General features: G+C 52.7%; 1 protein-coding gene across 7 annotated transcripts in view; it reads right to left on the reverse strand.

The window, feature by feature from the left end:
• The window catches only part of Cobl (cordon-bleu WH2 repeat protein), a 147,098-nt gene that overhangs the window by 47,904 nt on the left and 75,635 nt on the right, over positions 1 to 23,559 (reverse strand). For 4 of the 7 annotated variants that reach the window (XM_063234367.1, XM_063234366.1, XM_063234368.1 and 1 more), the window contains 2 exons: positions 18,275 to 18,448; positions 2,021 to 2,159 (listed from right to left, as the gene is read on the reverse strand). In XM_063234367.1, coding sequence (XP_063090437.1) covers positions 2,021 to 2,159; positions 18,275 to 18,448 — 313 coding nt within the window. Of the gene's footprint in view, positions 1 to 645; positions 817 to 2,020; positions 2,160 to 18,274; positions 18,449 to 23,559 lie in introns of all 7 variants that reach the window. The other 3 variants (XM_063234365.1, XM_063234364.1, XM_023562226.2) reach the window with 1 other exon arrangement.

The following is a 23,559-nucleotide window of genomic DNA, read 5'->3' on the forward strand; positions in this document are numbered from 1 at the left end:
GAATGCACAGTCCAGGGAGCGGCTTGGTTTCTGAAGAAGCCAGGGCAGCCTGTGTGCAGGGATGCCTTTGGAATAAACATGGCTGAGTGTGTGAAGCTCCTACCCAGCCAGGGTGGAGATTCTCCCCAGGGTCCCCAAGAAGGTCCAAAGGAAAGATAAGCCAAGGGACTGTGAGGACAGCACCCCCTTACACAGGGAGCCCAAGGAAGAGAGGCCAAACAGCGCTGCAATTCTGCCTTCTGTCAGACTCTCACCAGGCTATTTCTCCTTCTACTTCCTCAGTTTGCCCAAATGCCTGCCTGTAAAGTTTTGAGGCAGCTCGGCCGGGTGACTGGCACAACCCACAGGTGTCCTGCAGGTGCCTCTGTGACTGTCTCCATCCAAAGGGCCCTGTGCCAGCTGAAGCCTCACCTGGACAGCTGCCATCCTGGTGGCATCCTGAGCCCTGGGACTCTGCCTGCATCGGGGTGGGGCACATGCCCTGGGACCGGGGCTCACTGCATTGAGCATGGAGGAAGGAAGACCAGGAAGGAGGCACAGAGCCCACAGACAGCGACAGGAAGTGGGGGGAGGCAGCCCCCTCCCCCAGATGTGACCAGAGAGGCTCACAGTCAACACACAGCGGTGGGGATGAGCAGCACCTACGTTTAGGTCTCATCTCGGAGGCCTCGGAACCAGCACTTTCCCTTGGAGGGCTGAGGGGCTCCGCCTCCTCTGGGTTGGGAGGAGGGTAAGGCGGGGGTGGGGGCAGCACTAACTGGGGTGGGCCCCGAGCAGTGCCTCTGGGGGGCTTCTGCGGCACCTGCCGTCCAACACCTATGTGGAATCAGGGGAGCAACTTCAGGTTAGGCTGCAGATTCCCTGACCTCCAATGGAAGGTTTCCTCCATCTCACCATGCACTACATCCAACCACAGCCAAGGCCAAATCCAACCACACCCAACACCAAACCCAGCCACACCCAACACTAAACACAGCCACACTCCATGGCCAATACAACCACACCCAACACCACATCCAGCCACACTTAACACCAAAACCAACCACACCCAATACCACATCCAGCCACACTTAACACCAAACTCAATTTTACTCTGCACCAAATTCAAGTACATAACATAGCACCAAGTCCAACCCACTCTGCATCAAACCCGGTTGTACCAACACCTACACCAAATATGGGTTTATACACCACCAAATCCAAACTCACCCACATCACATCCAACCATACTCAGGGTCTGACTTTTTATGCATGTAGAATTCTGTTATCTGGCCAGTTTGGAAATCTGCCTGGTTGCAATCTCTCTGGCAAGCATAGTACATAAAGGCTGGGGCTAAAAATGTCTGAAGAGCCCTCTAAATAGCCCTGCTGAGTTAAAATGAACCTCTGTTCTGCACACCAGTCTTTCTCTGGCTCACAGATCTGTGCCACACTCATGGATAGAAGAGTCGAGGTCCGGAACATCTGTGAGCACCCAATGTGCTGGCTTGGGCATGGGATCCAGGTGTGCACTCCAGACACACTTGGCTTTCGTACACACCCCACCTAGATGCTGGGGGTCACTTACGTACTGGGCTTAATAGCTCTGTGCATAAAACCAAGTTTCAGGGTGTGGGTTTCCTGCTGGCAGCATCATCATGGTGCTCAGTGGGTTTCAGACCTAGAGCATTTCAGATTTCAGACTTTCAGGTGACCGAAGCTTAGCCTGGGATGTTTTGCAAATGTCAGCTGCCTTTCACAACAGCTTCCAAGGATGTCACCCTGGGGATTTATCTTTCTCCCATCTGAGAGACATACATCACAGGGTCACACACATCCATCCTCCACCTGTCACCTTGTCTCTGCCTTCCCACCACATGCGCCATCCACCTGCCTCAATACCCACAGATACCTATGGAAATGAACTCGAAGCTCCCTGCTCCTGGAGGTCTTTGCTCAGCACAGCTGTCTCTGCAAGTGTTAGTGGCAGTGCTAACATTCCATGCAGCAGAGGCATGCGACAGCAAGCCTGGTCACTCACCCATGGTGCTCTTCCGGTTCTCCTCCTTGTCCTCTCTGCGGTTGGGGACCAGAGGACTTGGTGGTGGTGGTTGTGGTGGGGGAGGTGCTGGTGCCCGTCGCTTCTTCTTCTGCAAGTCTACCTGGGAGCCCAGAGACACCTAGGAAATGCAGAGAGGAAGATAGAGGGTCAGGAGCCTCTGTCAGGGTGAGATGTGTTCGTGGGGCACAGCACCTTCAGGAGTGGGGACCACAGGGCGCAGGTCCTGTGAGGTGGGCTGTCAGGTGCAGGTCCCCATTCTGGGCCTTTGGAGACAGATGGTAGAAAGAGCAATGTGAGGCCCAGTGCATTTCCCAGGGTGGCCCCAAGCTGACATAGTAGTGTTCACAGCATGGGCCCTCATTTATTCTAAGGACACCAGGTAAATCTGGGTGCCTGGTAAACTTTCCCAGAGGATAAGAGAGAAAATGAGCACATGCCTTTAATGTGCTCATTTTAATTAGATACAAGAGGATAAGAGGGGTCACTGTGATTTGAGGTCAGAGAACAGAGTGCGAGTAGTCAGCAGCTTGTCTGACCCTGGCACAGGCTGGCTCTCCTGTCCCTGCAGCCTGCATCCCAGACTAGCTGGCCTTGACATCCGCCACAAAGCCTACGCCCTCTAGACCACAGCCCCGTGTCTCCAGGTGTGGGACCCTCGACCCCTTACAGGGCATGCATGTGCCACCTAAGGCGGAAAGTCAGTTCTGCTGGAAGACTTTTCTAGGTTATATCTGACATCCCACTAAAGACTCCTGGAGGACCTCTGGAAGATGACAGGTTACGGAGGCACAGTGCTGACTTGCTGTAGGAGGTAGGGTCTGGTTGGAAGAGGCAGTCACTGAGCAGGGCCCTGAAGGATCTGGCTTCTTCATCAATTCTGATTTCCAACCACCATGGCTTGAGCAGCTGCCCTTCTCTGCCAGACCCTCTGCTGAGCCCTTCTGCCATGGAGCCGCTGACGATGAACTGAAACTTCTATAACCTTTGAGCCCAAGTAAACCTTGACTCCTTTCACTGCAGGGGTCGGTACCATCTCTCAGGGAAGAAAAAGTGATCCACACAGACCCTAGCAGTAAAATCCTCAGCTCCTGGAGGAAGCTGCCGGCACTGGGTGGGTCTCATGGTTGAAAATGAAAATTGCTTTGTCTACAAAGACACTGGAACTTTGATGGAGACCTTGCTGAACTTACAGATTTCTTTGAGTAGCATGGAAATGTAAGAGAACATCAGTGCACGACCATTGCCCATCTTCCCATCTCAGTCTCCTCCAACTGCTCTCACCAATGTTCTGCAGTTCTCAGTGGCCAGATCTTCCCCTCCTCGAATGCACTTTCTATAAGGAGAAGACACAAAGGGACTGCACGACCTAAAATGCTTCCTCCCACCAGCAAAGGAAATAATAAAGAGGAAACCACAGCTTGGGACAGCTTAGTTCAAACCTCAGTCTGACAAAGGAATGTGAAATACAAAAGGAACTTAAAGGACTGTAAAGAAAGAAAACAACCCAACTCAACAATGGGCGCATGGCTGGAACAGATGTTCCTAAGAGAGCTGTGGAGTAATCTCCACGTGTGTCAGTGGGTGAATGGTATAAAACTGTGATAATATTTATAAATATATGAATATTACACAGCCTTAACAAATGAGGGAAGTCCATCCACCCCAAAGACAAGGGTGGAACTTGAGGCCATCATTTTTATATCACACTTTTTACACCATTCACCTTCACTGCTTGTGTGGTTTTCTCACCCACAGTCCCTGCTCTCTTCTTAAAACTCAGTGAGAAAGTGTGTTATATGCTGCTATTCACTGACTACTTCAGCTGGTCATAAGCAGGCGGAGAGCCCTCATTCTAGGACAGGACACCAGAAAAGGTGGAGGTCCTGACTGCAGGCTTCCCCGTGCTAATGAAGGAGCGAGACTCCTGTAACACTGGTTTAATTTTCAGTGTCTGAACTCTTCCCCAAAGGGCAGCTTAACTCAGGGCTTGCCTGGGACCCTGGGCTTTTCTGGTGAATCCACCCTGGCTCACAGGAGTGCTGGGTGCTCATGCCTCTGCCCAAGTTCTCCTGAGTATCCACTAGAGCTGAGGGTCATTGGCAGAGAGTGGGGACATCTCTGGTTTCCCTCTTGAGGAAAAGCAACCCGACAGGCTGAGACACAGACTGGCTTGCTCCTCACATGCAACTCAGAGCTTCGGTGAAGCCTGGGAGCCTCTGCCAAGTCGCCCACTCTCGCCGCTGGCGATTTTTCTGCCAAGTTAACCACAGCATTAAACAAACGCTCCTGCCATACCACGTGTCTTCCCGACATGGAGCCACGCCCAGGACAAGCAGAGAGGGAACCTGCTGGGGAAGAGTTTGGCAAGGGCCGAGACTTTCCAGGGCAGACAAGATCTGATCGGCAGCGGCGGCTTTCCAGAGGTTAAACAAGAATTCAAGAGGATGGGTTTGCAGACTTCAGGGAACACCAGTCACGTCTGGCAGCCAGAGGAGCCAGAAGGATTTACCCGACTGTCACGGAAGGGGCCAAGTGAGTCTCACGTGAGTATCTCAGGAGCCCCAGAGAGCATCGATGACTCCACCAACTCTGCTGCAGGATGGAAGGAAGATGACAGCCCAAAGCCACGGGGTGAATGAGTGTCAGTGACCCTCGGTGACCCCGAGATGACATCTTCCCGTCCACCCAAGCAGCGCGCTCTGCCTCAGCCTCCTCACGGAAAGCTAAGTGGATTCCCACCCAAGCAGTGTAATTCACAGAATCAGAGAGCAGACGGGGCTGAGGGTGGAGGAGGGGGTCAGCTGCGCTCTAGTCAAGTCTCCTTTGCCGAGGTGGGGAGGACCGAGAAGCTCAGGACACACAGAGACTCTCGTGGTGTGCATTACTGGATGGCCGCTGGGGCCCTGTTGGCGGGAGGACCTCACTGGAAGCACTCTTAGCGCAAAAAATTAAGACTGGTTTAAAATGCGATCCACGCTTCCAAGTTGGCCTTGCAAAAGGCTGTGTAAGCTTCGATTCTCATAAACTGCCTCTTCCCGCATTCGACAATGGTGCTGGTAAACAATCCCCACCAAAGGAAGGGAAAAGTGTTCCAAATACTTTGAAAATCTGCTTTTTTTTTAGGGCTGGGAGTGGCAGGTTTAGTGATTATTGCTTTTGTGTGTGGGTGTGTGTGTAAGGAGAGGATTGTGACATCCTTTACAAAGTGACTATTACATGTAATTGCCTCTAAACACACATAGTTTTGACACTATGACCACACAGAACATGAACCAGAGCAGCCTCAAAAAGTCCTTCAGGAGATTAGAGGACTCTGGAGCCTGGTGGCCGGGACTGCAATATTTTGTCTACTGTGCCACACTGCATAAATTGCTTAACCTGTCTGGCCCTCAACTTCCTCTTCTGTAAACCAGGGACAAAACAGTTGCACTGCTCCGGGTGGCTGTGAGGGTCCAGTAGGCACTGTGAAAAGTAGAGGCCAGGGCCCTCACAGGTGGACACGCCTCGGAGATTTCAGGTGGTCATCCCAGCCAAGAGCAGCCAGCCTGCTGGAGCCTGGATCCCTGGGGGTCGCCAGGGTCAGACTTGGCCTAACCTGAATCTCAGTTTTGGCTGCAGCAGGGAGGGGCAGGGGCCTGAGAGCTGTGACTGCTGGGTGTGATATTGGTGTCGGTGATTGTCAGGATGGAGCCACTTAGGGGGTGGCAGAGCACTCCCGGTGAGCTGGGGAGCTCTGTGGAATGGTGGGGTGGCCTCGGGCTCCATATCTGGGATTTCACCCCAAACTTTCTGCCTGCTGTTGCTGCCTTGGAGCTGGCTGGCTGACCACAGACAGAAACCGTGGACACAAGGAACCCCTCTTCCTCAAGTGTGGGGGTTCTGTCCCACGAGGAACATAGGCACTGAGTGAGACCCACGGACGTGAGGGGCTTCAGTTTCAGGGTCTCTGCAAACACTGGAGACTCCACCCACACGCTGATGCCTCCCCCAACTGAAGAGAGAGGAAAGTCCTGGTGAAAGCCATCCTTGTGTCTGGCTGGGGTGAGAGCCCAGGAAAGGGGGCCCTCAGGAGGTGCCCACCTGGAGACAAGACAGGATCGAGGAGGCCCCAGGTCTGGCTTCTTCCCGGCTCCTGCTGGGGACTAGGGTTTGAGTCAGGATTCCCTTTAATCCTTCTTTCAATCCTTCCTTCCTTCCTTCCTTCCTTCTTCTTCTAAAATGGCCTTAGCCGGAAATAAGTGACAAGGTTGGTAATCTTCTTACGGTTGAAAATCTGGGAATACACCTTTTGTCACTGTATTGTATATATGATTGCTACACGTTATTTCTATCAGTGAAACAAACCCAACATGATGTCATGAGGACTTACTCTGTACAATTTTGTGACTTTGAAAGAAGCTAAGAGAAGAAAGGAGAGCTAGGATACACTTAGAGATGGCGCCATTTTAACCCTCTTACTGATCACTGCTGGTTCTTCCCATGTGCTCCCCTAGGTCCCTGTTACCACTGATAGGTGTTTCCTTCCGGTTACAGAATTTGCCCTCTGCCTCCTCCTCTGAGCAGTTACTGGCAGATTCATTAATTTCCATGTCTTGGCTCAACCACATACAGATGCATACAGTTTTATACAATTGTTTCGTAAACCAATCAGAAGGAGGAAAATATGCATTTACACTATTACTTTAGTGCTTTACGCTTTACTACTGATCAAAAATAAATAAATTAATGAATGACTGGGAAAAGCCAGGCATAGTGATGCGTGCTATAATCCCAGGCTGAGACCGGAGAGTCTCAGATCAGCTCAGTGTGGCCAACTTCATGAGGTCCAGTCTAAGAATTTAAAAAAGGGTTTTGTGATGTATCTCAGTGTAAAGGTCCTGGGTTCAATTTCCAGTATCTCAAATAAATATGTTAATTAATTAATTAAAATTTTAAGAGGGCTGGAGATGTAACTCAGTGTGCTCTGGGTTCAACCCGCAGGGCTGTCAAAAAATAAATTCATAAAGAGGAGAAATCCTTTCTTTTCAAATGTGACCGCAGGGTGCCGACAGCCACTCTGACAGGCAGGGATAGGCACAGACAAATGCCACACCTCAGCGACTGCCCAACGATGGAAGACTGGAAGACTCGCAGGCGGGTACTGGCAACAGGGTACCCAGGGGCTGCCCCTTAGGGACACAGCGGCCCCAGGCGGGATTCGAACCACAGGGCCCCTCCTTCTCAACTGGGGTACAAGGGTGCAGTGGAAGCACTGCCAGGGAGGAATATCACCCAGCCCCAGCAGGTCTGCAGACAGTAACCGAAAGATCTTCTGTAAGTGGGGAGGGGGCCAGTTAGGTTTAGGGTTAATACTAAGGCACGCACAGTGATGTGTGCAGCCGCTTCCCATTGCAGTCACGATGAGGAAAAGTGGTGTTTTTTTTTTTAACCACTACTATGCTTAATGCGTACTCTGGAGATTTATTTCTGTTATTCTCTTCATATTGATGTCACAGGAAGATAAGGTGAAGCCTGCTCCTATAAACACGCTTTGTATTCAAACACTACAAAAGATAAAAGGTTAAAAATCAAAACCACTTGAAGGTGGCGGAAAGAAAGCAGAATGAAATAAATACGAAAGAGGAGGAAGAGGAGGAGGAGGAATGCACTGAGGATGTGCAGGAATTAACAAAAGCACAATCAGAAAGACGAAGGACCCTGGAGCTGTTTCTCTGAATGATCTCTGGGCTGCCTGGGCAAAAAAGGGGGAGCACGAGAAAGGCCCTTATGGGGGAGCGGTGGGGTGGGGTGGTGACGCCCCCCACAAGGAAATCCAGTTCCCCTGCCATGCACATAGGTCCAGGGGCTCGGCTGCATGCGAGGGTTTCCGGAGGGCCCATGTCCATCTTTACCAGGCTCCCCCGCATAGTCTTGGGAGCAACGCAAGGTCACAAGCATGCAATGAGAAATTAAAACAGAAAACAACTCGAGGAGTTGGGGTTACCGGTTCACTGTGCATATAAAGTTATTCCCCTGCTTCACATCAGCACTTTGATTCGAGTGTCATGGATGGATCTGAACAGCTTTCCTGAATGTTCTGTGGGGTTTTTTCAGAGATCATGGAGAACTTCTAAGACATGGGCCTTTACAAATCTACAGCGTCTTAAGCCTCGCTTAACCGGATGTGCAGAGTTGGCTCAGAAGCCGGCCAGGAGCCATGCACAGGAGCTGGGCCTCCTCTTGTGCTTCCTCTCAATTCAGCACATCGCGAGTGTGGAGTGCACACGGGTCTCCTCTGAAGTGCTACAGCCCAGGTCTGGTCTGTGAAGGGCACTGCGCCCAGGGCCTTCCTGGCAGGTGCCCGGTCCCCTACATCAGGGCACAGATGCCCAGGTGGATGACAGTGTGCTGGGAACACTTAACCTTCAGCACAATCCTGGTTGGTTTTAGACACTGGATTCCAGCAATATTCTTAAGAGACTGAGGTGAGAAGAGGTGTGAAGTAAAAAATGATACAGCGAATCTATGAGAAGGAAATAAAATATGAGCCACATAAATAATGTGCCCGGGATCAGGCCTCATTATCCCATCTACTAGGAGAAGAACACAGGAAAAAGTAAAATCGACCTCCAGAAGGACCAGTGTTGCTGTTTGCAGAGTTCCCTGAGGAAACCAGGCTCTGAATGATGTCTCATTTCCAGCCAATAATATTCTAGCCTCTCTCACCAAACATTCTGTGAACAGTTTTTAGTGACAGGAAATGTTCATTGTCACCCAATTCCACGGGTAAAAATTGCTAAATCAGTTCTTAATGTTTTGTTCCTTGGCAAATATAGAAGGTTAAAGAGAACACACACCCTAAAAAAGAACACCGTGCCTCTTTGGTGTTGTTATGTCTACCAAAACAATAGAGGCTTGAAAAAGGATTTTTTCCTGCGGTTGAATGAATTCTTTCTAAAGGATAATTTGGTCCCTTTCAGTATTACTTGGAATATTTTCCCTTCCAAACCAGAAAGGCACTATTTGCCACTCTCAGCACTGTTTTTGTTTACTACAAATGCTTTAGTTAGCTGGTAATAGGAAACAAATTTGTGTTTGCTGGAACTGGGCGTGGTGTTCTGCATGTAACTCAGGGCTGCCTGTTTTGTTTTCAGTGTCTAAAATTAATCAAGGGTCTGTGGTGACCCAAGTCTGCACACAGAGTGACCCAAGTCTACACACAAAGTCACCCTACCCTGTTTAGCTGCAGGACAAGCGAGACACCAAGATCAGTGTTGGTGGAGGACGGTTTCCTCGATTGCCCCAGCTGATCTGAGAGCCACCAGCCAGGTGCTGGACAGTGTGGCCGCCACTCAACACTGCTTGTAAAGCCACAAAACCCAGACCTGGTGCTGCGGAGCAGACCTGCTCCTGCCGGTGCCCACAGAGGTGCCTGCAGGACGTCTGATGGAGTCTGCACCTGCCTGAAACCAAGTTCCCCACCTGGCATCCAGTGGGGTGTCTCTTAAGCCGAGGCACTGAGATCCTAAGGCTGACCTTTGTCTCAGTGGCATCTATCAAAGTGGTGGGTCAGTGCAGGAGGGTGCCCTGTGCCCCTGTTCTCTATGTCATCGTCCCTTTCTCTCTGGGGTACACAGAGAGGGTCCACCAGCTGGTTCCTCTGGGTTCCAAACCCAGCATGTGTTCCAAACAGAGCATTCAACATAGTGACCTCTTCATAGCAAAATCTCATGCTTGGGAGAAAATGTAAGCAGTCAGAAATAAAATCCTGGCCAGCACGCCAGCCTGCTCCTGAGCGGATGGTAACTGTGCTGCTTTGGTGGCGACTCTGGATGGTTGACCTTTCTGCCATTTGCATTTTTGCCCTCAGCGTTTCATTAGTGCGTTCCAGTTCACAAATGAACGGGCTTTGTTTTGGCAGAGCTGTTCATGTGCAAAGCACACTTTAAGTGTCCCCCATCTCGCCGCCTCCATTGCCCTGCAGGTCTTCCAGCCTCAATTAGGGGGGTTTGGGGTGCACAGTGTTTTGTGATCATATCCAGCAGCCCACTGCCCCCACCTTCATCCCTTCTCCCCTCTGCCCACCCTTTACTCCTCTCCCTTCTTCCCTTCCTCCTGTCTAATGATATCTCCCTTCTACTTTCTTGTCATCTTTTCAGACTACTTGGCAAGAACATACGCTGTCTGTCTTTTTGAGTGTGGTTTATTTTGCTCAGCAGATTGATCCATTCATTTTTCTGCAAATGACAAAATAGTGGCCATTTTATGGCTAAATAATACTCCATGGTGTAAATACACATTTTTATCCATTCACTTGTTGATAGACCCCTGGGCAGCTCTGTAACTCGGCTCCTGTATATTGTGCTGCAGAAGTGGCAGCTATGCCTGTGTAATGGTTGATGCATTGTATCAACTTGAAAAGTTTAACTAACTCAGTGCTCCAGGGCTCCAGGGTGGCTGTTTACGCTTAGGGGTATGATAATGGTTGATCTGTTGTGTCAATTTAAAAAGTTTAGAATTTTAATTGACTCATCAGGGGGCCAGGGTCCTCACTTTGTAAACAGCCTCATCCATGCAAGAGGAGGGCAGGGAGACATCAGCCCTGGGAGGGGGTATGCTTACACCATAAGGGAGGAAAAGAGGCCAGCCGGCTCTGCCTCTTACTGCTCTTGTTGCTTTCCTGTCTTCTGCTGCATAGGATACTGCCCCTCTTCCACACCACTCTGCCTTGGAGCCAGCTGCTTATGGACGAAAACCTCCACAAACTGTGAGCTAAATAAACCTTTGCTGCTTTAACTTTGGGTTTCAGGTATTTGTCTCAACAATGAGAGAAAACTAACTGAGGCAGCAGGCATCCCTAAGCCTCACTCGTTTGGATTTCTTTGGGCGTAGACTAAGAGAGGGATAGCTGGCTCAAACAGGAGTTCTGCTTCTGTTTTCTCGAGGGACCTCCAGATTTCCGAAGTGGTCTTATTCATTTACACTCCCCGCTGCGATGTGGAGGTTTCTTTCCTTGTACACCACCAGCATGCCCCACTGTTCCAGCCAATCTGACCGGGGTGAGAAGGGACCTCAGTGGAGATCTGGTGTGCGTTTCCCTAATGGCTAAAGGTGAGGCACTTTGTCGGTAAACCTGTTGGCCATTGCACCTTTCCTTTAAAGAAATGTCTCTTCAGTTCTTCCCCATCCACTGACTCCGAGTTTTATACCGGGCACTACCGACTGAAGGATTCATTCACCATGTGAATCACCTGGCGACAACACTGGTTCCCAGAGTCACCTGCAGTAAGTAACCCCGGGAGGCTGCTCAGCAAGGAGATGCTGAGGCGACCTCCTATGTGAAGGAAATGCACAGGCACAGCCCAGAGCATGGACAGCGGCTTGCTGTGTCCATCTCCACACCAGCTCGGGGGCCGCCGAAGGTGCTCCGGTTAAGTGTAGTTCCAGGCGGAGTGTCCTCTGGGCCACAGGAACATGTTTGTGAAGTGCATCCGAGTAGAGACAAGAAAGAAAAAGTGCCAGCGCAAGACATACAGCATCACGCTGCATTCCCTGACATATGAAGCAAGGTCAGACTGAAGGAGAGCTCACCTGGAAATCGCCTTGCAAATGCGGCAGCCTCCCTGGCTCTGGTTTGATGCTAAACTTTGCACAGTGGCTTGGAACTTGCTTTTCTCAGGTAGTCAAGTGCAAATTTTTCCCAGGAATTAGCACTTGGCACAGGGATCTCTCCAATTTCAGAATCAAAATTGTGGGGTTTTTTTTTTGTTTGTTTGTTTGTTTGTTCCAGAAAGGATCTTGCTATGCAGTTATATAGCCCAGGCTGGCCTTGAACTCACAGAGTTCTTCCTGCCTCAGCCTCTGGAGTGCAGGGATTACAAATGTGAGCCACCACACCCCACTGTGCTGCTCTCTTTCATCACCATTAATTCCATCTCCAGTTTCTTCTCCTCTTTTACCAAGTATTATATTAATATCTTCTGTTTCTCTACCTGGTCATTTTCTATACCCCTGCACTGGCTCCCTCCAGCTCCTTCTCGCTCCTCGGTGCAGGAAACATTCACAGTGCACAGCTGAAAGGATGCCACGAGTTTCACTGTGATGTCCAGCACCTCCACAATCAAAGAAGCGAGGGCCCTGAGAGCCCTCGGCAGCAGCCTGCTCTCTTTAGGATTTTATCTGTTGGCCTTGGATAGGGGAAATGTGGGGAGAGCTGATTCTCGGGCTGTGTCTGCACGGTGTAACGATTCCTCAGACTGCAAAGCGCCACGGTCCCTGAGGCCGCTGGGGCTGTTCTCCCTCTACCCTGGACCCACCACCCGAGGGTCAGGCATGTTTCCCCTGCTAGTCATGAGCAGTTGGCCTGCACACGCACACCCTTGCTTTCTTTTTCTCCCACTGGCTTTTAACTATCCTACGTCTTCCTATTGGAACGAGTTTTTATTGTTGCTTTTGTTGGCCCACAGGTGGCATCCTTGGCATGGCAGGTACCCGAGTGTACCGCTTCTGTTTGCATCTCCCATTTTTTTGTGCATTTGTTCCCCTTGCCTTTTGTGCCACGATACCTTGGTGTATGAACTTCATGTGTTTTATGATCCTGGGGAAGACGGCTGTGCAGAGTTCAAGAACAGAAGCAAAATTTTGCCAAATGCTTTTGTGAATTGAATTGTTTGCAGGTAGGAGCATTTGTGAACCAAGGTTCAGCATGTTGTAAAAAAGGATCCACGTTTTTTTCAGCTGAGACCTCTCGCTGTTTTATATAATACTCCTCTCAGGACAGCAATTTGTGTCCTCCATGGTCACTGTCCGTTTTGTTTGAGCGTCACAGCCCTGCAGCCCCAGACAGCTGCTCCCTGGGTTGGTTCTCTTCTGTCTTTGGACAGCAGGCAGCGAGGCCTGTCACGGCCGGGCCTTTTCCTCATCACCAGTGACGCCGACTCTTTCCTGTGTCACGAAGTCTACTCACATCTCTGCTCCTGGTTTTAGAGCAGGTGCTTGTGGCTGCTGCGGGGCTGTGCGCTCTCCACACCCTCTGGGTGTCCGTCCTGTGTCTGATATGAGACCGATGAACATCTCGCCCAGCGCTGGAATTGCTTCTGGGACCTGTGACTGTGCCTTTAGTGCGGAGAAGCACAAGGTCACAGGGACGAAACTGTGTGTGCCCAGGACTAGGAAATCAAAGCCTGAAAACACCAAGGTCACCTTAAAGCCCTGTGTTCAGCGTCACGTTGGGAGCTGATAGCGCCCCCTGGAGAGGAGCTGGGATATTTTTCATCAAAAGCTGAAAACGCGGCCTTATCTTTAAATCCACTTCTCCAGCTTCCATCAAGGTGACGCTGTGAAACCACTGGGACATAATGAGGCATGCACGCTGTCGTCCCAGCACTTAGGAGGCCGAGGGAGGGGGATCCCTGCATGTTGTGAGACCAATGTGGGATGCATGGTGAGTTCAGGGGGAGCCTGAAGCACACAGTGAGCACCCGCCTCAAAAATCCCTGGGATAAACAAACAAATAAGGGCAGGATGCCAAGGCAGGGGAAACGACGGAATGGAGATTCCAGCTCAAGCCCTGTGACCAGGGAGGAGGTGGACGGGCAGAGCCTCTGTGACAAAGAGGACCAGATCGGAGAACTTGAGGGACACTGAACAGCAGCTCCTGCAGCCTGTGACTGCAGCACAGAGCCCGGCCTCCCAGCTGCTCCGGGACTTGGGGCACCAGCGCGCAGGGAAAGCCCGGGTTCCACTTCCCATTTCAGCTGGCAAGCAAAACCTATGCGTGGCTACTTAGTTCCAAAGGGAATTAACGCAAATCCAAGTAATTGAACTATTTTGCACTAGTTTGGCTTATTTACTAAAAATTCTTTCTTTTTGCTATCCTGGGGATTGAGCCCAGGGCCTTTGAACTGAGCTGTATCTCCAGACATTTTTTAATTTTTAATTTTGAGACAAAATCTTGCTAAATGTTATGTTTTCTAGGCTGGGATCAAACTTGTGGTCCTCTTGCCTCCGCCTCCCAAAATGCTGCCTCAGCCTCCCAGAATGCTGGGCTTACAGGTGTGCCTCTCCACACCCAGCTGGAAAATTCTCTTATATTTAACAAACACCACATCCTCAGAGCCTGCAGGACTGGAATGTAAACATCTGAAGGTAGCTCCTGTCCCCAGTGAATCTTTACTTTCTCAGCTAATATACAGCTGTCCCCAGAGTCATGGGTTTCACATTTGTGGTTCAATAACTCTAGGTCAAAAATATTCATCGAAAAGCCACCGTTACGCAGGTGAGCAGGGCTTTCCCGGGCGCACTCCTGACCTTCGTAGGGCCAGCTCCTGGCGGCGCCCTGGCTATTTCCAAACACAAAGCTGTGTGACTCAGTGAGTAGAGAGGAAGGGACAGGCCTCTGCCTGGTCCGAGGGGACCTGCTCCAAGGTCACCTCCCCATGCAGCTCCGTGTGGCCTGGAACTCAGTTTCCCCACCTCAGTGGAACAAGGGACGTCACAATGGGCAACTCCCCGAGTTACCTAGAGCAAATTTGGGGAGGGTATTACCAATGGCAACAGAGGTGGGATGCACACGCATGCGCCCACACGCATGCGCATGCACCCACACGCACGCGCACGCACACACACATGCATCTGCACGCCGAGACAAACGCGTGGCTCGGAAGAAAGGTGCGCACGCGGCCAAGCAGCACTGGGAGGCGAATCCCAGGGAAGGGCACTGATCGGGACACGCAGAAAGCAGCGGACGCAAACCTGGGCTGGGCTGCATAAGATGCCAGAGAGAAGCGGGGGATGGAGGGTGGGGAGCAATGGGGGGCCGGGACTGCGGCTTGAGGGGACCCCGCGTGCCCGTGCGTGCTACCCAGGGACCCCAGGTGCGGTCAGGGCCCAGAGCTGGGACAACTGCGCAGCCTGGGGCGGGGGAAGGTGTCTGAGACCCCAGTGAGCATCTGGAGCCCCCATGAAAAGCAAGATTGACTTCTGGACGTGCATACAGAAGTTTGGGCTGCAGCTTCCCCCAGTGTAAGCTGTACTATGGCGCTCAGAACCCGAGGGGTCGGTGTCTCAGACCTCCGAAGACACCGGAATTCACACGGGCCGATGGCCCCCATAGAAAAGGGCGGCTGGGCGGAGCGGCACACGTCCACCATTCCAGCACTCTGGGAGGTTGAGGCAGGAGGATCATAAATTCAAGCCTGGCCCGGGCAGTTTAGTGAGACCCTATGGTCAGATACAAATAAAAATAAATTAAAGGCTGGGCATGTAGCTCAGTGTGAAGGCTCCGGGTTCAATCACCAATACAGGGAAGAAAAAAAGAGTGACAAAGGAAAATACTCAGCGTCCGGCACCTGGGTGTGGACGGTGTGTGGACGGTGTCGAACGCCCAGGCAGCTGTGAGTCCGCAGAAGGCGCCCCTCCACACTCCTGAGCCTGCGGCCACCCTGGCCCACCTACAGCCCTGCAAACAGCATGTCACTGGAACCCATGGGGAATTTCCAGGCTCTCACAACGCTGGGGGATTCTCTTTGAAATAATAAACACTAGTGATAAAATTATGTGCACATAATCAGGTAACAAATATCTATATAAATATTACATTTTTCTTTAACCTTCAGGTAAACTGGAAGATGGCTAAAGTTAACCCACCTTCACTAAGTGATTACTAAATTTTTCTACCCATTGGAGAAGGAAATACATCTTTGAGAACACACAGGGTTGCTCCTTTTCTTACAAATGAGTCCCGTTCTTAAAAATAAACCTCTCTTCACTCAGGATGTCTGTGCTAGGAACAGCTGCATATTAATAAGGTCTACCAAACAAACACCTTATCTGTAAATGGAAGGAGGTTCACAAAATACCTTTCACTTACAAAAAAAAAAAAAAAAAAGAAAAGGTGTGGCCCCAGCAAACCCTTCCACCCACGGTGCCCCCCACCCCGTCACGCGTTTCGGAAAGGAGCCGACTTCAGTGAGCCGATTTCCCCACCAATTCTGTGCCAGGTAAAGCAGGTTCCAGTGAAAAGCTTTTACTGCCTCTGCGGGAGCACTGCGCATCCTACCTACAGTCTGACGCACTGCCTAGTTTTCATCTGGAATTCCCAATTCTCTGCTTACTGTGCTCTGCTCCACGGGAGCAGGCTGCAGCTGCTGCAGGTGAGCCCATTAGAGGCTCAGACGCCCGACAGCATCTTCCAGGGGAGAGGGCATTCCAAAGAGGCGGGTGCAGTCCAGCATCTCCGTCCTACACCTTATGTAAATGTTATCTCACTGGAAAGAAAGCTCACTGAACACAGACCCTGGAATTCAGCCTCTTCACCACTGAAGAGAGACTATCCCAACCGAAAGCAAAACAGTATCCCCTGGCCAGGTCATGGAAAACAGCCCATGCTGGAGCACTGGTCCCTGGGTCAGGGGAAAGTTCAGACCTCACCCAAGCACGTGAGGGGCACGCTTTGCGGCCCATCCTGGGAAGCTGCCTCACAGCCAGGGGCTGCGTGGGCCTGGATCTCCTTTTGTCAAAGCATAATGGTAGCAGCATGGGGAGTTCACATGAGTGGTGCTATGAAATGTTTGAGGCAAAAACTGAAATGTTTTCTTCTAAAACACATCGCATTACAGCCTTTGGTGACAGATCTGGGAGCCTGGACGGGAAGGTCTAGACATGGGGCAAAATGGTGTCTCAGTGACCTGACGTCCTCTGCTTAGAGGAGGAGAGGTGGATTTGCACTCACAGCTTCAGTCCAAGGCAGGAAGAGCGTGGCAGAGGAGAGCTGCTCACTGCATAGTGACCGAGAAGCACAGAGTGGAGGGCAGCACTGGGGACAAGAATGTACCTTTACAGGCCCCACTCCAGGGCCTGCCACCAGCCAGTCCCCACCTCCTGCAGCAGTCAGCCCTGAACCTGCCCACAGATGAGCACAGCGCCCCAGGATCCATCATCTTCCTTACACGGGAGGCTCTTGGGAGCAGTTTTGGTCTACAACCCTTAAAGTCTAGGAAGCAGGAAGCTTAGGGTCTCCTGGGTGGACAGAGAAAGGTGATCAGAGGATCGCCAGCAGAGCCAGCTGGAGCAGCTTGGTCCAGGTGCAGACGGACAGTGAGATGGTGAGGATGTCTGGGCCTGGCCCAGAGCAGAGCTGCTGTGTCTGCTCATGGAGATCCAGGGGCCAAGCCCCAGGCTGGAGAGGCCTGGACTCAGTTTCCGGTATTTTTGAAGGAAAAGTCGTGTCACAAAGAAGTGAAGGAAGGTTGGAACTCAAAGGCTAGCATGGCTGGGATGCGCCCAAGGTTTGTGACACAGGGACAGGTCCAGGGACAGGGTGGCAGCAGGCCGTAGTAAAATAAAGTCCTGGCACCAATAAAGGCGACCTGGCTGCGCCCCCTGGTGTTGGTGCTCAGGATGTGCTGCGGTCAGACGTGCAGTGGCTCACGAAGCACAAGAAATTCTTACCTTGCTCTGTGGGTCACAGACAGACCTGCCCACCTAGGCAGCGCTGGTTCTCAGAAGCAAAGGCATTGGGCCACCCCATCCTGCCACCCCCGCCACCCCGCCACCTCTGCATGCCTCTGCCGTACCACTGAGACGGGACTGAAAATTTATGAACTGTTTCAGGAATTTTATAGTAAATGTTTTTGGACTGCCTTTGACTGCAGGTAATGGAAGTGTCGGAAACAGAATCATGGTGCTGCCTGAGAGTGTTGAAACCATGACAGGAACGGTCCATGTTCCAATCAGGCTTCCGGGCATCAGCAGAGAGCCCTGAGAGGCAGCCAAAGGGTAGGGCACTGGACGACTCCAGCCAGTAGCTGGGGGCTCAGCCGCCTTCAAAGGCATTCAAGGGCTCTGGGAACACACTGGAGAAAGCAGGCCGCTTAAACGCTCAAAACACATTGAGATCATTCAGCAGCAGCTCGCAGGCAAAGACAGCTTCAGCTTTCCTGTGGACCCAAATTACTGCAATCTGTACCCCCTCAGGGGCTTCAGGTCTTCCAGGTACCTGCTCCCCCCCACCGTGCAGATTTCTCACAGGCAGTCAGGTGACCCCAGTCTCGGGCTCAGGTGAAAGCTGGCTCTGGGCAAGCCGCATCTTGAGGATGAAGTTCTGAGCGCTTTCCTGTCTCCAGCAGTGGAGGCTGCACCACCCCACCTGTGCTTCTCACCTAAGCTCGGGTGCTTGCCCCGCACACTTCTTGCCTGGGTCCCAAGTGTGAGGAGCTGCAGAGTGAGGGGGCTGCGGGAGCAGGACGCCCTTACCTTTTCCGAGGTCTTGTCCTGGACCCTCGGCCCTGAGCCTGGAGGTGGCGGTGCCTGGCGCTTCTTCATCTCCGACTTCCCCGAGGCTCCCGAGAGGCTGCCCAGGGACCTGGCTGGCCCCAGACTCCAGGAGCGAGGCTGCTCGGATGGGGAGCTGGGTGTGGTCAGGCAGCCCTGCAGGGAGAACAGGCATGAGCAGCCAGGCCATCCCTTTCCCACGGACCCCGACCCCTTCCTCAGGAGAGCAGGGAGACTGCTGTGGTCATGCTGGAGGGCTGTGTTCATGCTCCTAAAGGAAACACAGCCTTTCCCAGACTCTAGGAATCCCCCTGTCCCCTCTGAGCTGCGGTCGGATCAGCCTGCAGGGAGCTCTGACAGGAGCAGAAGGGAGGGCCCAGGGGCTGGGTCGCCCTGGAGGCCTGTGCTGGCCCTGCCTCCTGCAGCCTTCCGTGCTGGGAAACCACACGGCTGGGGCTTACTCAGGCCTCCCGACCACCTGTGATGCACGAAGCCCTGGGCCCACAAATGGCAGCTGCTCGGGGCTAAGGTGCTCTCTCCGCTTTGGTCTCCCCCGTCTGCAGCCTGGGAGCCTGTGCACTGATTCCCAGATGAGGGGAAGGCGGCCGCATCTAGCCCAGGTCTCCTCACCCACAGTCAGCAGCTCATGTGACCCCGGCCTGGTCCACTGAGTCGGGAGAGAGGGCGCAGCCCTCAGCCCCTGGAGACTTGTGGCTGTGCTACCCGAGAACCATGGGCCCTTGGGCAGGGTGCCGCGTTCTCCCTCAGTTCATCTCTTGTGCCAGTGGCTCCGACCTTTTCAGCACCGGGACCAGTGTCCTGGAACCCAATTCTTCTACGGAGAGTGGAAGGAGAATGTTTTGGGGCTGGTTCAAGGGGTCCCTGTGTCCTACCATCTCTCTTTTATGTTGTTCTTCAAATTATTTGCATTTGGAAGTCCTCATAGAAGAGAACCCACCCAATATTTAACTTTCTGAGTCTGATTTATTTCACTTTAGTATTAGGGTGCCAAGATTTATCCATTTTCCTTACAAATAGCTCAGGCTTATCTTTTTCACAGCACGGTAGTACTCCACCACGTGGAGATACCATACTTTCTTTGTCCAGTCACTTGTTGTGCAGCATCCGGGCCTCTCCCCTGACTTCGTTGCTGGGATGTGCTGCTGTTAAATCTTTGTGAGTTTACACATGGAGGACAGAGGATGAAGTGCTCCAGAGAGAGCTCCTGTGTCCCTGTGAGACACAGAGCATCCAAGGCACTCAGAACTCCCGGTAGGCCAGGGAGAGTCTGGCAACAATGCCGAGTCACGTGTCTGTGGATGAAACCGTCCCCCATCCCCAGCTCTGTGGCCACCATGCCCATCATAGGGCGGCTAAGTGTGAGTAGGAGGAGCTCTGAGACCTGCTGTCCTCCACAGCAGCAGCAACAGACCCTGCGGACTGGATGTGCCAGCTTGGGGCCATCTGGGTGACAGAAGCATGGAAGCAGCTCAGGGGGTCCGCTCACCCCAGACCACAGCTGCCCAGAGCTTCCCTGGGGGTGGGCATGAACCAGAACACCCAAACGCCCGGGGAGGCGCCCTCGTCTCAGCCCTCGGCACTGCACCTTGGCACACTGTCACTGTCACCATCACATGACCCGGCTGTGATGTAGGCGCTGACCCTGGATGCCAGGGCCTGTGCTCCTTTAAAGCCCCTCGCAGGGCACCGCTTCACCTCGGTTCCAAGTCCTACGCTTGTCCCCAGGAGCATGCGACCCTGGATGCCAAGGAGAGGAGCAGGGATGGCAGGAGCAGGCTGCCTGCCCCTTCACAGCTGCCTCACAACCAGCAGGGGACAGAAGCTGCGCCCAGGAGAAAGAGGACATTCCCACTGGCCCCCAGCACCAGCCTCTCTCTGGTGGCTCCTACTCTCTGGGTCTGTACCCTGCCTGAGGGTGGCATTTGTCCCTCCCCTCAGGTGACAAATGCCACCTGTAGGGCCCTCCAGGGACGAAGGGCAGGTGCTCTGTTCAGAGGCGCTGACCTCTGAATGACAAAGCCGTAAGCATCTTGCTTCCATTTCTGAACACCATCCTGTCTGGCAAAAGTGCTGATTACTTAGGAGAGCAAACAGTTCCTCCAGGCGCCTGGGATCCACAGGGGCTGTGGGTCTGGTGACCAAGAGACTCGGACTCAGGTTTCCTCGGGTTTCCTTGGGGCTCACTGTGGCTTCCAGGCAACCCCAGGCCAGCTGTTCGTGGTGCCACTCGGAGCCCTGAGAGCTGGGTCTCAATGTCAGCGCAGACGAACCTGGTCCAAAGCCGGACTCTGTGCCCCACCGGCCCAGAGGCAGCTGCCCCGCCCCTCCCCACCCCTTCAGACCAGCTCCGGGGCTTCTCATGCTTTGGCAACAGCAGAGGAGCCTCAGAAACAACCAGAAAAGCACTCGGCACCACCTGGAGACTCCAGATGTGCTGGATGTCCCAGAGGGACAGTGCTAGCTCCGAGGAGACGCCGAGTGTGGACCCTGTGTGGCTCTGGTCAGGAGGGTGGGTGTAGCACCGCCCGGGTGTCCCTGAGGGGCGGACACGGAGAACACGTGGCCTCGGCAGAACGCAGGCTGCAGGGCCCGGCGATCTGCGGGTGTCGGATGAGGCATGGAAGGGGGTGCAGGGCTCCCGGGGACAAAGAGATCACTGCCCAGTGATGGAGATGCCCACTCTCTCGATGGCAGCTTCAGACACTGTGTGTGCACTGAGTCCCTGTGCCTACCCCCTGTGCCCCACAGTGTGCACTGAAGTGTCAACACAAGAGAATATACAACGCCACTCATATTTTTAAAAAGAAAAGAAAGTATGGGCTGGGGATATCAGAGCTAGGACCCCACCCAGGCTCAATTCTCAGTCCTCTAAAGAAGGGAGGGGAAAACAAGGGTTAACTATGTGCAGAGCAGACTACTATTTAACCATGAAAAATAATGATATCCTGTTATTTGTAATAATACAGATAGAAACAACAACAACAACAGGTCATTAAGTGATCTGTTGTTGCGGGATCTATGTGGCAGATTTGGTCATCTCCCATGAGCCAGGGCAGGCGGGGATAGCGTCCTTTCTAGCCATGGGCCTGGCACAGGGGTGCCCTGGCTTTCACAGCCCCGTCTTCCAGTTCCGGTTCTCTATCTTCTGTTCCTGGCCAGGCTGATGGGTCCCCTCAATAGGCAACAGGAAGCAACCCAGAGCCCCAGGTCAGTTTGCTAGGAAGACACCCCAATGTCAGTGTGAGAGCCGCTCCTGCCGCTCTGCTGGGAAGTCTCTGCTTTGTGCCCCTGAGGTTACTCAGAGGCTGCTGGCATTTACTCTGGGCTCTTGGTTTGGCCTCTTCTTTGAGCCCTGCCTGCCCCAGGGCACTGTAAAGGGCTCACCCAGTGGGTGCCCACCCCAGTGACTTCCCAGGGGTGCTATGCCACCAGGCTGGAGCATAAGTCCTGAGGCTTCCAGAGCCCAAGCCCATCAGTATCTTCTCAAGGCTTGGTCACAGAGAAAATGCTAAGGAAGATGTGCAGAGCTCCAGGGACAAAGGTGGCCCTGTCATCAAAGAGTAGCAGCCACAGAGCAGAGAAGACCTGCTCCTCAAGGGGCTTGGAATGGACATTGCCACATGGGTCTCCCGGAGCCAGCAGGAGGCTGTGACAGTGCTGTCCTCAGGGTGAGGACTCAGGTGTCTGGGCGGTCACAATTGTTGATTCTCAAGTCAGGACAGAAACTGCAGGAGACAATCAGCAGACTCTGTGTGTGTGTGTATGTGCACATGTGTGTGCAAGTGTGTGTGAAGTATGCATTGTATGCATGTGTGCACAGTATGTTCATGTGAGTGTGCATGTGCATGTGTGCACACATCGCTGGGGAAGGAACCAGGGCCTGACACAGCCAGCCAGGCTGTCCACTGCCCTGCGCACCCTGCCTCCCGCTGTGGCCAATCTGGCCGTGCACCAGTATGGGATGTGAGGACATGCTGATGTACAGAGTGGGCGTGCATGCTGAGGGGTCACGTGGGCATTGGAATCTCCAATGCAGCCCTGAAGCTTCCCATGGGCTCCTTATTGTACAATCTCAGACCAAAAGATGCCTGAGCAACCCAAGCCGTGCTCACGCAGCAGCCCTGCAAACCCGGTCTCTACAGGAATTAGCTCTGCCCCAGCAGCACAGGGCTGCCCTTGGCACCTGCCTTCCAACCCAAGTTATAAGCTCTCCAAAGGCCTAGGTATTTGGTCTGTGCTTTTCCACCAGGGTGCGGCCACTTGGGTCCTCGTGACCCCCTCTGAGCAGGGTCTGAGTGGAGACCCTGCCTTCTGGACATGCGGTTCCCTCATGCAGTGCTCTTCCAGTCATGTCGGAAGGCGACCATCCCTAGGCACGGCTTCCGGGTCCACTCCCGAAGTCCTGACTGCAGCAGCCTCTGCAGAGGGGGGCAGGGCAGGGGACAGGCCATGTCCTCCTGATGCCAGGAACCTTAACAGGGCTGTTGCCATGGAAACCACTTCAGACACAGGAAAGCAAACACCGGGGAGTGACTGCGTTCCTACCACAGCCCAGGCAGAGCAAATGCCACAAATGTCTCCAGATACATCCGCATTTACCGAGGCAGAAACGTTCAGAACTCATTTTCCTAGACTTTATAGTAGCGGGCAGGGTGGTGGTGGCTGAGGAAGCTCAGGGGAAGAAGCTGTAGGTTGGTCACATTGGTAGAATTTGCTGTTAACCCAGGGGTGGGCCCGGAAAAGGCCGATGACTTCCTATAATGAATTCTAGAAAAAGCCAACAATGATTCCCCACCCCCACAGAGCACCTGGGCATGGAGCTGTAGCCTGTGGTCGCTGCACTCAGGGAGGCTGGGGCAGGAGACCATGACATATTTCACCTGGGCAGCTCGGACAGATCCTCTGAAAATTTAAAAGGAGGAGGTGGCGCTGGAGACATAGCTCATTGCAAAGGTTCTGCGTTAGTCCCCAGGACAGGGGCGAGGGAGCACAGAATATATACTTTCCTGGAAAATGTAAAAATGCAAAATTTCAGAAAAGCACTTGAAGGTCCTTGAAAGGTGAATATATTTACTGTGACTCAAGCACTGTTTGTCTACGGAAATGAAGAAGTGTCCTCGTGACTAACTTTCCTTTCCAGGACGCTAACCCTTCCAGGTCAGATCTGATTCTCTAGGACAGTGCATGTCCCATGTCAGTCTGTCCCCAAAGACTGGGTAAGCCCCCTGAGCTTTCTCAGGAAAACA

This window comes from Cavia porcellus, unplaced genomic scaffold (genome assembly GCF_034190915.1).
Source record: "Cavia porcellus strain 051 isolate PalLab524CR breed Dunkin Hartley unplaced genomic scaffold, mCavPor4.1 scaffold_23, whole genome shotgun sequence".
Lineage (NCBI taxonomy): Eukaryota > Metazoa > Chordata > Mammalia > Rodentia > Caviidae > Cavia > Cavia porcellus.